At 45.8% G+C, this 15000-nt stretch overlaps 1 protein-coding gene across 3 annotated transcripts in view; it reads left to right on the forward strand.

Annotated features, from left to right (window-relative positions):
- LOC123756483 (angiopoietin-4) overlaps positions 1-15000 on the forward strand; it is a 40509-nt gene that overhangs the window by 1358 nt on the left and 24151 nt on the right. For 2 of the 3 annotated variants that reach the window (XM_069329461.1, XM_069329463.1), the window contains exon 2: positions 11923-12028. In XM_069329461.1, the coding sequence (XP_069185562.1) occupies positions 11937-12028 (92 nt within the window). In that variant the 5' untranslated portion in view covers positions 11923-11936. The remainder of the gene's footprint in view (positions 1-11922; positions 12029-15000) is intronic. The other variant, XM_069329462.1, reaches the window with a different exon arrangement.

Genomic DNA, 15000 nt, shown 5'->3' on the forward strand with positions numbered 1-15000 from the left:
TGAGTATCCCAGGGTCATTATGGTGAGTATCCCAGGGTTGTGAGTATCCCAGGGTCATTATGGTGAAGATCCCAGAGTTGTGATTATCCCAGGGTCATTATGGTGAGTATCCCAGGGTTGTGAAGATCCCAGGGTTGTGTAGATCCCAGGGTTGTGAAGATCCCAGGGTTGTGAAGATCCCAGGGTTGTGAAGATCCCAGGGTTGTGAAGATCCCAGGGTTGTGAAGATCCCAGGGTTGTGAAGATCCCAGGGTTGTGTAGTTGTGTCCCAGTAGCATTTTGTTGAGTTTTTCCAGAGAAATATGTATCCTAGGGTCATTATTTACTTGACTTTCCCTGAGGACCACTAACACTGTAGTGACCTCGACGAGGACAAGAAGCCGGCGGCTCGTCAAAGGTCTCCTCACTTGTCATTAGGATTTTTTCGAGCTGGATGTTAAAATTCAACGGTGATTTGGCATTTACCGCTTCGGCGGGTAGGCGGTTCTATGAGTTTATAATCCTGTGAGTGAAGTATCTCCTCTTCTCAGTCCTACATTGTGGTTTGTTGAGCTTGAAGCCGTTAATGCTCCTTGTTTGTTACATCTGACATTTTGGAGAAATTGTCTGGATCAACATTCCTCCAAATTGTTCAGTATTTTAAAGGTTTCAATGAGATCCGCCCTGTCATGCCTGGTTTGCAGTGTTGATAGGCCTGTGGCTCTCAACCGTTGTTTGCAGTGTTGATAGGCCTGTGGCTCTCAACCGTTGTTTGCAGTGTTGATAGGCCTGTGGCTCTCAACCGTTGTTTGCAGTGTTGATAGGCCTGTGGCTCTCAACCGTTGTTTGCAGTGTTGATAGGCCTGTGGCTCTCAACAGTTGTGTGCAGTGTTGATAGGCCTGTGGCTCTCAACAGTTGTTTGCAGTGTTGATAGACCTGTGGCTCTCAACAGTTGTTTGCAGTGTTGATAGACCTGTGGCTCTCAACAGTTGTGTGCAGTGTTGATAGGCCTGTGGCTCTCAACAGTTGTGTGCAGTGTTGATAGACCTGTGGCTCTCAACCGTTCTTGGCCTTGTTGATAGGCCTGTGGCTCTCAACAGTTGGCTGTCAACAACATAGTTCCTGGAGTCGACTTAGTCTTGGAAAGATTTTTGTTGTTCTGTGCTGAATTTTCTCCAGAGTAGCTATGTCCTTCTGGAGATGAGATCTCCAAGCTTGGATGCAATAATCCAAGTGACTTATACAATAATAAAATAGATGCAATAGGTGCTTGGATGCAATAATCCAAGCACCAGAGATTTATACACTTGTACAACTACTTTTCTTTTCTTAAAGTCAATGGTACGCTTGGTTATGCCTAGGGTTTGGTTAGCCTCTTTTACTGCAACTCTTGCTTGTTGTGCAACTTGCAGAGAACCCGCAGTTGTGAGCATCCCTGGGACATTATGGTGAGGGTCCCAGCGTACTGTTGACCCCTGGGACATTATGGTGAGGGTCCCAGCGTACTGTTGACCCCTGGGACATTATGGTGAGGGTCCCAGCGTACTGTTGACCCCTGGGACATTATGGTGAGGGTCCCAGCGTACTGTTGACCCCTGGGACATTATGGTTAACGTCCCAGGGTAATTATGATGAAGCTCCCAGGGTATTATGTATCCCAGGATTATTATAATTCATTGTGTCGGGGGACAGGCAGGCAGTATATACATACAGTACAAGATAGGCTTATATCAGGGTTGAATCCTGCGGTGGGGGGGGGGGCAGGAGGGTAATTACTTACTGCCAGGTAAACATGGTATTAGGTGATAGAAAATGCGCTCAACCATTTCTGTCTGACCCAGGTTTCGAACCCGAAATTCCCGATTATGATTTGCGAACGAACCCGGCTGTACTACCAGGACTCTTGTGTAGTATGGTCAGGATCCCGGGACAATGTGAACTGCATGATAGTTATGATGAAGATCCCAGAGTAAAGTGTATCCCAGGGTCATCACACACACACACACACACACACACACACACACAGAAAGATAAGCAGAGAAGATAGCAGAAGATGAGCAGAAGATGAGAAAGATGAGCAGAGAAAGATACCAGAATGCCAGGAATGAATATGTCAGGATGAGAAGAGAGGCAGAAAGACAATACGAAAATGACATCGCAAGCAAGGCAAAGACTCAGCCTAAATTGTTGCATAGCCACATTAGGAGAAAAACAACAGTAAAGGAACAGGTTATGAGATTAAGGAGAGGGGCGGAAGGATTCACTTCAAATGACAAGGAAGTGTGTGAGGAATTAAATAAGAAATTCCAGGAGGTCTTCACCTTAGAGCAAGGAGAAATTCCAGAGGTAAGTGAGGGAATAGCTAACCAGGAACCACTGGAAGAGTTTGAGATTACCAGTGGGGAAGTAAGGAAGTGTTTACTAGAGTTGGACGTGACGAAGGCTATAGGCCCAGATGGAATCTCCCCTTGGGTTCTAAAGGAAGGAGCAAGAGAACTGAGCCTACCACTCTCCATAGTGTATAACAAATCACTGGCAACAGGGGAACTGCCAGATATTTGGAAAGCAGCTAACGTAGTCCCGATATACAAGGGGATAGACAGGAGGCACTGAACTACAGTCCAGTGTCCCTAACCTGCATACCATGCAAGCTGATGGAGAAGATTGTGCGAAAAAAACTAGTGGAGCATCTGGAGCGAAGGAACTTTGTAACACAGCATCAACATGGGTTCAGGGATGGCAGGTCCTGCCTCACAGGGTTACTTGAATTCTACGACCAGGCAACAAAAATAAGGCAAGAAAGAGAAGGGTGGGCAGACTGCATATTTTTGGATTGTCAGAAAACCTTTGATACAGTGCCACACAAGAGCCTAGTGCGAAAGTTGGAGATGCAGGCTGGAGTGAGAGGGAAGATACTCCGGTGGATAGAGGAGTACCTAAGCAACAGGAGACAACGAGTCTGTGTGAGGGGTGAGGTCTCAGATTGGCGAGACGTCACAAGTGGAGTCCCGCAGGGGTCAGTCCTTGGACCTATACTGTTTCTGGTATATGTAAATGATCTCCCAGAGGGTATAGATTCGTTCCTCTCAATGTTTGCCGACGATGCAAAAATTATGAGGAGGATTGAAACAGAGGATGATAGTAGGAGGCTACAAGATGATCTGGATAGACTGAGTGAATGGTCCAACAAATGGCTGTTGAAGTTCAACCCGAGTAAATGCAAAGTAATGAAACTAGGCAGTGGAAACAGGAGGCCAGGCACAGGATACAGAATAGGAGATGAAGTACTTAATGAAACAGACAGAGAGAAAGATCTAGGAGTTGATATCACACCAAACCTATCTCCTGAAGCCCACATAAAGAGAATAACGTCTGCGGCATATGCGAGGCTGGCTAACATCAGAACGGCGTTCAGGAACCTGTGTAAGGAATCATTCAGAATCTTGTACACCACATATGTAAGACCAATCCTGGAGTATGCGGCCCCAGCATGGAGCCCGTACCTTGTCAAGCACAAGACGAAGCTGGAAAAAGTCCAAAGGTATGCTACTAGACTAGTCCCAGAACTAAGAGGCATGAGTTATGAGGAAAGGCTGCGGGAAATGCACCTTACGACACTGGAAGACAGAAGAGTAAGGGGGGGACATGATCACAACCTACAAAATCCTCAGGGGAATCGACCGGGTAAACAAGGATGAACTATTCAACACTGGTGGGACGCGAACAAGGGGACACAGGTGGAAGCTGAGTACCCAAATGAGCCACAGAGACGTTAGAAAGAACTTTTTCAGTGTCAGAGTAGTTAGTAAATGGAATGCATTAGGAAGTGATGTGGTGGAGGCTGACTCCATACACAGCTTCAAATGTAGATATGATAGAGCCCAATAGGCTCAGGAATCTGTACACCAGTTGATTGACGGTTGAGAGGCGGGACCAAAGAGCCAGAGCTCAACCCCCGCAAGCACAATTAGGTGAGTACACACACACACACAGAAAGAGATCTAGGGGTGGTTCCAGATAGAAAACTATCACCTGAGGACCACATAAAGAATATTGTGCGAGGAGCCTATGCCACACTTTCTAACTTCAGAATTGTTTTTAAATACATGGATGGCGATATACTAAAGAAATTGTTCACAACTTTTGTTAGGCCAAAGCTAGAATATGCAGCGGTTGTGTGGTGCCCATATCTTAAGAAGCACATCAACAAACTGGAAAAGGTGCAAACACATGCTATTAAGTGGCTCCCAGAACTGAAGGGCAAGAGCTACGAGGAGAGGTTAGAAGAATTAAATATGCGAAAACTAGAAGACAGAAGAAAAAGAGGTGATATGATCACTACATACAAAATAGTAACAGGAATTGATAAAATCAATAGGGAAGATTTCCTGAGACCTGGAACTTTAAGAACAAGAAGTCATCGATTTAAACTAGCTAAACACAGATGTCGAAGAAATATAAGAAAATTCACTTTCGCAAACAGAGTGGTAGACGGTTGGAACAAGTTAGGTGAGAAGGTGGTGGAGGCCAAGACAGTCAGTAGTTTCAAAGTGTTATATGACAGAGTGCTGGGAAGACGGGACACCACGAGCGTAGCTCTCATCCTGTAACTACACTTAGGTAATTACACTTAGGTAATTACACACACACAGAACAGCTTCCCACACCAGCAGAATGCTTGCCAAGAAAGGGACATGAAAATGAACAGAAGAAAGTGAGCTTCAAGGCGATGTACACTAACATAGATGGGATTACAAATAAAACAAGTGAACTTGGAGAATGGGCACTAGAAGAAAACCCAGACATAATAGCACTCACAGAAACAAAGCTAACGAAAATCATAACAAACTCAGTGTTTCCACAGGGGCTACTTTATGTAGTGAGGAAAGAGAGAGAAGGGAGAGGAGGAGGTGGTGTAGCTCTGCTACTAAGAGAAGGTTGGAGTCTCGAAGAGATGGTAATTCAGAACTGTGAAGGTTTCAGTGACTACATATCAGGCACCATAGCAACTGGAGGACAGAAAATTATAATAGTAGTCATATATAACCCCCCACCGAATGACAGAAGACCCAGACAGGAATATGATAGAAACAACTTGGCCACCATCAATATAATAGAGAGAGCAGCTTCTGTGGCTAGCAGGAACGGATCCAGACTTCTAATCATGGGAGACTTCAACCATGGGAAGATAGATTGGGGGAACAGGGACCCACATGGAGGCCCAGACACATGGAGAGCTAAACTGCTGGATGTGGCAACAAGAAACTTTCTAAGTCAACACGTCAAGGGACCGACAAGAATGAGAGGAGGGGATGAACCAGCCTTGCTTGATCTGATATTTACCCTAAATGAGTCGGATATAAGGGAAGTTAAGTTGGAAGCCCCCTTGGGAATGTGTGATCATAGTGTATTGAGCTTTGAGTACCTGGTTGAGCTAGGAATTATCACCCCAAAAAAGAACTGGGAAACAAAGGGCTGGTGTACCGAAAGGGAAACTATGAGGAGATGAATAAATTCCTATGGGATATACATTGGGACACAGAACTCGGAACCAAGTCCGTACACGACATGATGGACTATGTCACCCAAAAATGTCAGGAGACTGTAAGCAGGTTTGTTCCAGCCCGACAGGAAAAAAACAGAGAAGCAAAGGAAGAATCCGTGGTTTAATAGGGAATGTATGAAAGCAAAGGAGCTGAACAAAAGGGCTTGGAGGAACTTCCGTAATAACAGAACACCAGAAAGTACAGAGAGATGCCAGAGAACCAGGAACGAGTATGTCAGTGTGAGAAGAGCAGCTGAGAAAAGGTATGAAAATGATATAGCTAATAAAGCCAAGACCGAACCAAAACTACTACACAGTCACATCAGGAGGAAGACAACAGTGAAGGAACAGGTGATGAAACTAAGGGTGGGCGAGGACAGGTACACAGAGAATGACAAAGAGGTGTGTGAAGAACTCAACAAAAGGTTCCAGGAGGTCTTTACAATAGAACAGGGAGATGTCACGGCGCTAGAAGAGGTGGCAACAAACCAGGTGACCTTGGATAGGTTCGAAATTATAAGAGATAAGGTCAAGAAGCACCTATTGGAGTTGGATGTGAGAAAAGCTGTTGGGCCGGACGGAATCTCGCCATGGGTATTGAAAGAGTGTGCAGGAGCACTTTGCTTACCACTCTCCATAGTGTATAGTAGGTCACTGGAAACGGGGGACCTACCAGAAATATGGAAGACTGCTAATATAGTATCAATATACAAAAAGGGTGACAGACAAGAGGCACTGAACTACAGGCCAGTGTCCTTAACTTGTATACCATGCAAGGTGATGGAGAAGATTGTGAGAAAAAACCTAGTAACACATCTGGAGAGAAGAGACTTCGTGACAACCCATCAACATGGGTTCAGGGAGGGTAAATCTTGCCTTACAGGCTTGATAGAATTCTACGATCAGGTGACAAAGATTAACCAAGAAAGAGAAGGGTGGGCAGACTGCATTTTTTTGGACTGTCGGAAAGCCTTTGACACAGTACCCCATAAAAGGTTGATGCATAGGCTGGAGAAACAGGCAGGAGTAACTGGTAGGGCGCTCCAGTGGATAAGGGAGTACCTAAGCAATAGGAAGCAGAGAGTTACAGTGAGGGGTGAGACCTCAGACTGGCGTGAAGTCACCAGTGGAGTCCCACAGGGCTCTGTACTTGGATCTATCCTGTTTCTGATATATGTAAATGATCTCCCAGAGGGTATAGAGTCTAGCATATTTAATATTGATACCAATATTCTTACCAGTAAGTGTTCTCAATGGTTTTAGTCTTTCTTTTAACCTACGGTGTAGATCATTTACAATATCACTGTTAATACCAACTCCAAGGTATTTGTGCTGCCTACACGTTTCAATGTTCTGGTTGTTGACCTTGAAAGCTATAGGGACATGAGTTTTCTCTTGGGGATGGAGAACTCTGGATTTAGTAATAGAGATAACAAGACCACATTCAATGCTTTTAGCAGCGAATGAATCAAGTAGAGCTTGCAGTCTAGTTTGGGAATTTGCAACAATTCATATCATCGGCATAACAAATGACGGCTTCGTCAGGTAGTGTGGGAATATCAATTGTTAATTTATGCATCAGAACATTGAACAGTGTAGGACTTAGCACTCCACCCTGGGGTGTACCCAACTCAAAGGGTGCACAAAGTTTACTTTTTTTTTTATTAAGATATGAGGTACATCTGCATTAGTGCAGCTACCCTAGATTATGTGAAGTGGAGTACAGTGTCAAAAAAGCTAACTAGGTGATGCTAAAAAATCCCCATCACACAGGATGGTTAGTCATACAGAGCCATGTGTTTAGTAGCCGGCACTGGCAAATTTTGGGTATACTGTGAGGATATCTTCCAGAATACGAGAGTGAATAAAGTAATTGCAAAGCTCCAGGTATCTCATGCCAACTGGTCTGAAAGGTTTAATAAGTGGGCATTCAGGTTTTATTTTTTTTTTTTATTAAGATATGAGGTACATCTGCATTAGTGCAGCTACCCTAGACTATATGAAGTGGAGTACAGTGTGTCAAAAAAGCTAACTAGGTGATGCTAAAAAATCCCCATCACACAGGATGGTTAGTCATACAGAGGCATGTGATAAGCGGTCTGCACTGGCAGACTCCGGATGCATTTTGAGGATATCAACAACACAAGATTGAATAAGGTAGCAGTGGTAATACAAGTCCCCATCTCGCAGGATGGTTAGTCATACAGAGCCATGTGTTTAATTGCCTGCACTGGCAAATTTTGGGTATACTGTGAGGATATCTTCAAGAATACGAGAGTGAATAAAGTAATTGCAAAGCTCCAGGTACCTCATGCCAACTGGTCTGAAAGGTCTAATAACTGGGCATTCAGTGATGTAGTGCGGGAGATCATGCCGTAGTTCCTGCTCACAGAGTTTGCAACTGGAGTGCTCAGGATTGGGAGACCCGTCACCTGCAGCCACCTGCCACAGGTAACGGTAACCCAACCTGATCCTTGCAACCACTGTGTCGCACAGTCTAGTGGACGTTTTGTGCTGTCCATAGATGTAGGTTTCAGATCTGAACAAATCATAGCTTTTTATACTAGTACTTTCAGGTCGTTGGGAGTCAGTAAGTTCTTTCCTATCAGATCTGAATGTTTGGACCAATACAGTTTTGACAGCAGAGATAGGGATACCTAGATCTAATTCAACTTCAAACTTGTTACACGCTAATTTGGCTGCAATGTCTGTCTCATTATGATGGGTTATATTTATGTGTGAAGGTATCCATACAAAGGAGATTCGAGACCCTTTACTCTGTGCATCAATTAGGTCATTTATAATTGGGAGTATGAGGTTCTTGCTGTCGATCTTCCAAGAGAAGTTTTCGATTGCTTGAAGAGCAGACTTTGAATCGCAGAATATTATTCCTCCTCCAATATTTTTTAATGTGCTGGTTGCTAAGTGTAATGCTGCTAGTTCTGCTTGTGTGGAGGTCAGCCAGTTGTTTAACCTGACACTGACAGTCTTTGTGCAAATATTATTTCTATAAAACCTACATGCCGCTGCAGTCCGTCCAGTAGAAGACTGGACTGAGCCGTCGGTGTAGACACAGTGCTCGTGAGATCTTAGACTCTCGATGGAGGAGGCAATTGTTTCAAGAGTGACAGCTTTGAGTAGAGCAAGATTCTCATTATCTTTCTTGGTGACAGGTGTGTATGATACTTGAATGGTGGGGTACAGATAAAGAGGAATATCAGAGACAGGTAGATTGCACTTAAAAGGAATGTTAAGTTTAATGAGATTGTAAGCATTGTTTCTCAGCCAATTATCATAAAAGGAGTGAGTTGGTATGTCGGCACCAGTCAAAAGGGTGTTAACAGCACTAAATAATTTGTCTCTGAGCAATGCAGGAGATGTAGGGTCTCTTATGACTTTAAGGCAAAAGGTAGTGTTAACTTGCATTATTCTCTCTAGTGTGGTTGGAAGCTTCAGTTCTTCTCTCATGTTGATGATTCTTGTGCATCTTGGGGCACCAAGAATTATCCTCATGGCCTCATTCTGTACTACTTCAAGTTTGTCCAACACAGAGGCGGGGAAGTTAATTAAGTGCAGAGCATGATAATCAACTGAGATCTAACAAACATCATATAGAATAGTCTAGCATATTTAATATTGATACCAATATTCTTACCAGTAAGTGTTCTCAATGGTTTTAGTCTTTCTTTTAACCTACGGTGTAGATCGTTTACAATGATCTACACCGTAGGTTAAAAGAAAGACTAAAACCATTGAGAACACTTACTGGTAAGACAGGTTTTATTTTTTTTTTTTTTTTTTTATTAACATATTAGGTACATCTGCATTAGTGCAGCTACCCTAGACTATATGAAGTGGAGTACAGTGTGTCAAAAAAGCTAACTAGGTGATGCTATAAAATCCCCATCACACAGGATGGTTAGTCATACAGAGGCATGTGATTAGCGGTCTGCACTGGCAGACTCCGGATGCATTTTGAGGATATCAACAACACAAGATTGAATAAGGTAGCAGTGGTAATACAAGTCCCCATCTCGCAGGATGGTTAGTCATACAGAGTCATGTGTTTAATAGCCTGCACTGGCAAATTTTGGGTATACTGTGAGGATATCTTCAAGAATACGAGAGTGAATAAAGTAATTGCAAAGCTCCAGGTACCTCATGCCAACTGGTCTGAAAGGTCTAATAATTGGGCATTCAGTGATGTAGTGCGGGAGATCATGCCGTAGTTCCTGCTCACAGAGTTTGCAACTGGAGTGCTCAGGATTGGGAGACCCGTCACCTGCAGCCACCTGCCACAGGTAACGGTAACCCAACCTGATCCTTGCAACCACTGTGTCGCACAGTCTAGTGGACGTTTTGTGCTGTCCATAGATGTAGGTTTCAGATCTGAACAAATCATAGCTTTTTATACTAGTACTTTCAGGTCGTTGGGAGTCAGTAAGTTCTTTCCTATCAGATCTGAATGTTTGGACCAATACAGTTTTGACAGCAGAGATAGGGATACCTAGATCTAATTCAACTTCAAACTTGTTACACGCTAATTTGGCTGCAATGTCTGTCTCATTATGATGGGTTATATTTATGTGTGAAGGTATCCATACAAAGGAAATTCGAGACCCTTTACTCTGTGCATCAATTAGGTCATTTATAATTGGGAGTATGAGGTTCTTGCTGTCGATCTTCCAAGAGAAGTTTTCGATTGCTTGAAGAGCAGACTTTGAATCGCAGAATATTATTCCTCCTCCAATATTTTTTAATGTGCTGGTTGCTAAATGTAATGCTGCTAGTTCTGCTTGTGTGGAGGTCAGCCAGTTGTTTAACCTGACACTGACAGACTTTGTGCAAATATTATTTCTATAGAACCTACATGCCGCTGCAGTCCGTCCAGTAGAAGACTGGACTGAGCCGTCGGTGTAGACACAGTGCTCGTGAGATCTTAGACTCTCGATGGAGGAGGCAATTGTTTCAAGAGTGACAGCTTTGAGTAGAGCAAGATTCTCATTATCTTTCTTGGTGACAGGTGTGTATGATACTTGAATGGTGGGGTACAGATAAAGAGGAATATCAGAGACTGGTAGATTGCACTTAAAAGGAATGTTAAGTTTAATGAGATTGTAAGCATTGTTTCTCAGCCAATTATCATAAAAGGAGTGAGTTGGTATGTCGGCACCAGTCAAAAGGGTGTTAACAGCACTAAATAATTTGTCTCTGAGCAATGTAGGAGATGTAGGATCTCTCATGACTTTAAGACAGAAGGTAGTGTTAACTTGCATTATTCTCTCTAGTATGGTTGGAAACTTCAGTTCTTCCCTCATGTTGATGATTCTTGTGCATCTTGGGGCACCAAGAATTATCCTCATGGCCTCGTTCTGTATTACTTCAAGTTTGTCCAACACAGAGGAGGGGAAATTAATTAAGTGCAGAGCATTATAATCAACGAGAGATCTAACAAACATCATATAGAATAGTCTAGCATATTTAATATTGATACCAATATTCTTACCAGTAAGTGTTCTCAATGGTTTTAGTCTTTCTTTTAACCTACGGTGTAGATCATTTACAATGTCACTGTTAATACCAACTCCAAGGTATTTGTGCTGCCCACACGTTTCAATGTTCTGGTTGTTGACCTTGAAAGCTATAGGGACATGAGTTTTCTCTTTGGGATGGAGAACTCTGGATTTAGTTATAGAGATAACAAGACCACATTCAATGCTTTTAGCAGCGAATGAATCAAGTAGAGCTTGCAGTCTAGTTTGGGAATTTGCAACAATGCATATATCATCGGCATAACAAATGACGGCTTCGTCAGGTAGTGTGGGAATATCAATTGTTAATTTGTGCATCAGAACATTGAACAGTGTGGGACTTAGCACTCCACCCTGGGGTGTACCCAACTCAAAGGGTGCACAGAGTTTACTTTTGACCCCCTTGAAAAGGACTGAGGCGGTTCTGTTACTCAGGTACCCCCTGAGCCATGTCAACAGTCTTCCCTTAACTCCAAAAGAGGCTAGCTGTTCTAGGATTATTTCTTTGTTTGCTGTATCAAAAGCAGTTTGGAGATCAATAAATGCCGCCTGAGAGTTTGGTCCCCCTCTGATAAAATACTCAGCAAAGCAAGTTTGTGTGCTTCTTCCAGGAAGGAAACCATACAGGTTAGGGGCAAGGTGGGGCTTGATTTGAAACATTAGACAGGTTTTAGCAGTTACTTCAGCTTAATAACTCTACGGGCCAAACAACCAGTATTTCAGACTTTTCCGTGAAAACCGCAGATATGTGTTAGTGGCACGGGGGCCAACCCCGCCTGGCCTATAACACTCAACATTATGGTGTATAAATATAAATAAACATACTGCAAATGTTGTATTTTTGCTAACATATTGTTAATGCTCAGGTAGAGTGAGGAAGATGAAGAGGCAGGTGTGTGCGTGGGTGTGGTTGGTGGTGGTGGCCGCGGCCCTACACGTCACAAGCGCCGACGATGACGACGATGACGACGGGTAAATTGTCTATATTGTTCATATGTTTTTGGCCAATTCAATTTCTTTCTTTATTATGCACCCCATACCCATGCCGTGGGCAGTGGCGGAAACGGTTACTGAGACCCAACTATGGGCTTCAGGAACTGAACACCATCTTGAGGTTATCTTGAGATGATTTCGGGGCTTTAGTGTCCCCGCGGCCCGGTCCTCGACCAGGCCTGCACCCCCAGGAAGCAGCCCGTGACAGCTGACTAACACCCAGGTACCTATTTTACTGCTAGGTAACAGGGGCATAGGGTGAAAGAAACTTTTGCCAATTGTTTCTCGCCGGCGCCTGGGATCGAACCCAGGACCACAGGATCACAAGTCCAGCGTGCTGTCCGCTTGGCCGACCGGCTCCCCCCATGAACCATAGTTCATTTAGCTAAACAAGTGACAATCTTTTGAAGCTAGTTACACAATTGTTCATTTTACATACACATGTACAGTACATGTTTATATATAATCATTTACATATCAATCATTTTTTTTATATCACAAGTGCTTCAACAAGAGGCTCACAAGTCACTATACAAGGCACTTTACATCTATGATGAGTCACACAGTTACTAGTCTTGCTCCACACCCACCCAACTGGGCGGCAGCTTTACAGTCATGTGCTCCACACCCACCCAACTGGGCGGCAGCTTTACAGTCATGTGCTGCACACCCACCCAACTGGGCGGCAGCTTTACAGTCATGTGCTGCACACCCACCCATCTGGGCGGCAGCTTTACAGTCATGTGCTCCACACCCACCCAACTGGGCGGCAGCTTTACAGTCATGTGCTCCACACCCACCCAACTGGGCGGCAGCTTTACAGTCATGTGCTCCACACCCACCCAACTGGGCGGCAGCTTTACAGTCATGTGCTCCACACCCACCCAACTGGGCGGCAGCTTTACAGTCATGTGCTCCACACCCACCCAACTGGGCGGCAGCTTTACAGTCATGTGCTGCACACCCACCCATCTGGGCGGCAGCTTTACAGTCATGTGCTCCACACCCACCCAACTGGGCGGCAGCTTTACAGTCATGTGCTCCACACCCACCCAACTGGGCGGCAGCTTTACAGTCATGTGCTGCACACCCACCCAACTGGGCGGCAGCTTTACAGTCATGTGCTGCACACCCACCCAACTGGGCGGCAGCTTTACAGTCATGTGCTCCACACCCACCCAACTGGGCGGCAGCTTTACAGTCATGTGCTCCACACCCACCCAACTGGGCGGCAGCTTTACAGTCATGTGCTGCACACCCACCCAACTGGGCGGCAGCTTTACAGTCATGTGCTCCACACCCACCCAACTGGGCGGCAGCTTTACAGTCATGTGCTGCACACCCACCCAACTGGGCGGCAGCTTTACAGTCATGTGCTCCACACCCACCCAACTGGGCGGCAGCTTTACAGTCATGTGCTGCACACCCACCCAACTGGGCGGCAGCTTTACAGTCATGTGTTCCACACCCACCCAACTGGGCGGCAGCTTTACAGTCATGTGCTGCACACCCACCCAACTGGGCGGCAGCTTTACAGTCATGTGCTGCACACCCACCCAACTGGGCGGCAGCTTTACAGTCATGTGCTGCACACCCACCCAACTGGGCGGCAGCTTTACAGTCATGTGCTGCACACCCACCCAACTGGGCGGCAGCTTTACAGTCATGTGCTGCACACCCACCCAACTGGGCGGCAGCTTTACAGTCATGTGCTGCACACCCACCCAACTGGGCGGCAGCTTTACAGTCATGTGCTGCACACCCACCCAACTGGGCGGCAGCTTTACAGTCATGTGCTGCACACCCACCCAACTGGGCGGCAGCTTTACAGTCATGTGCTGCACACCCACCCAACTGGGCGGCAGCTTTACAGTCATGTGCTGCACACCCACCCAATTGGGCGGCAGCTTTACAGTCATGTGCTGCACACCCACCCAACTGGGCGGCAGCTTTACAGTCATGTGCTGCACACCCACCCAACTGGGCGGCAGCTTTACAGTCATGTGCTGCACACCCACCCAATTGGGCGGCAGCTTTACAGTCATGTGCTGCACACCCACCCAACTGGGCGGCAGCTTTACAGTCATGTGCTGCACACCCACCCAACTGGGCGGCAGCTTTACAGTCATGTGCTGCACACCCACCCAACTGGGCGGCAGCTTTACAGTCATGTGCTGCACACCCACCCAACTGGGCGGCAGCTTTACAGTCATGTGCTGCACACCCACCCAACTGGGCGGCAGCTTTACAGTCATGTGCTGCACACCCACCCAACTGGGCTGCAGCTTTACAGTCATGTGCTGCACACCCACCCAACTGGGCGGCAGCTTTACAGTCATGTGCTGCACACCCACCCAACTGGGCGGCAGCTTTACAGTCATGTGCTGCACACCCACCCAACTGGACGGCAGCTTTACAGTCATGTGCTGCACACCCACCCAACTGGGCGGCAGCTTTACAGTCATGTGCTGCACACCCACCCAACTGGGCGGCAGCTTTACAGTCATGTGCTCCACACCCACCCAACTGGGCGGCAGCTTTACAGTCATGTGCTGCACACCCACCCAACTGGGCGGCAGCTTTACAGTCATGTGCTCCACACCCACCCAACTGGGCGGCAGCTTTACTGTCCGTGTACACATTGTTGTGGTTCTCTTACAGTATGAAGTCACCTAGTTGTGCTTGCGGGGGTTGAGCTCTGGCTCTTTGGTCCCGCCTCTCAACTGTCAATCAACAGGTGTACAGATTCCTGAGCCTATTGGGCTCTATCATATCTACACTTGACACTGTGTATGGAGTCAGCCTCCACCACATCACTGCCTAATGTATTCCATTTGCTAACTACTCTGACACTTAAAAAGTTCTTTCTAATGTCTCTGTGGCTCATCTGGGTACTCAGCCTCCACCTGTGTCTCCTTGTTCGTGCCCCACCCGTGTTAAATAATCCATCC

The sequence above is a fragment of the Procambarus clarkii genome, chromosome 22 (genome assembly GCF_040958095.1).
Source record: "Procambarus clarkii isolate CNS0578487 chromosome 22, FALCON_Pclarkii_2.0, whole genome shotgun sequence".
In the NCBI taxonomy this organism is placed as follows: domain Eukaryota; kingdom Metazoa; phylum Arthropoda; class Malacostraca; order Decapoda; family Cambaridae; genus Procambarus; species Procambarus clarkii.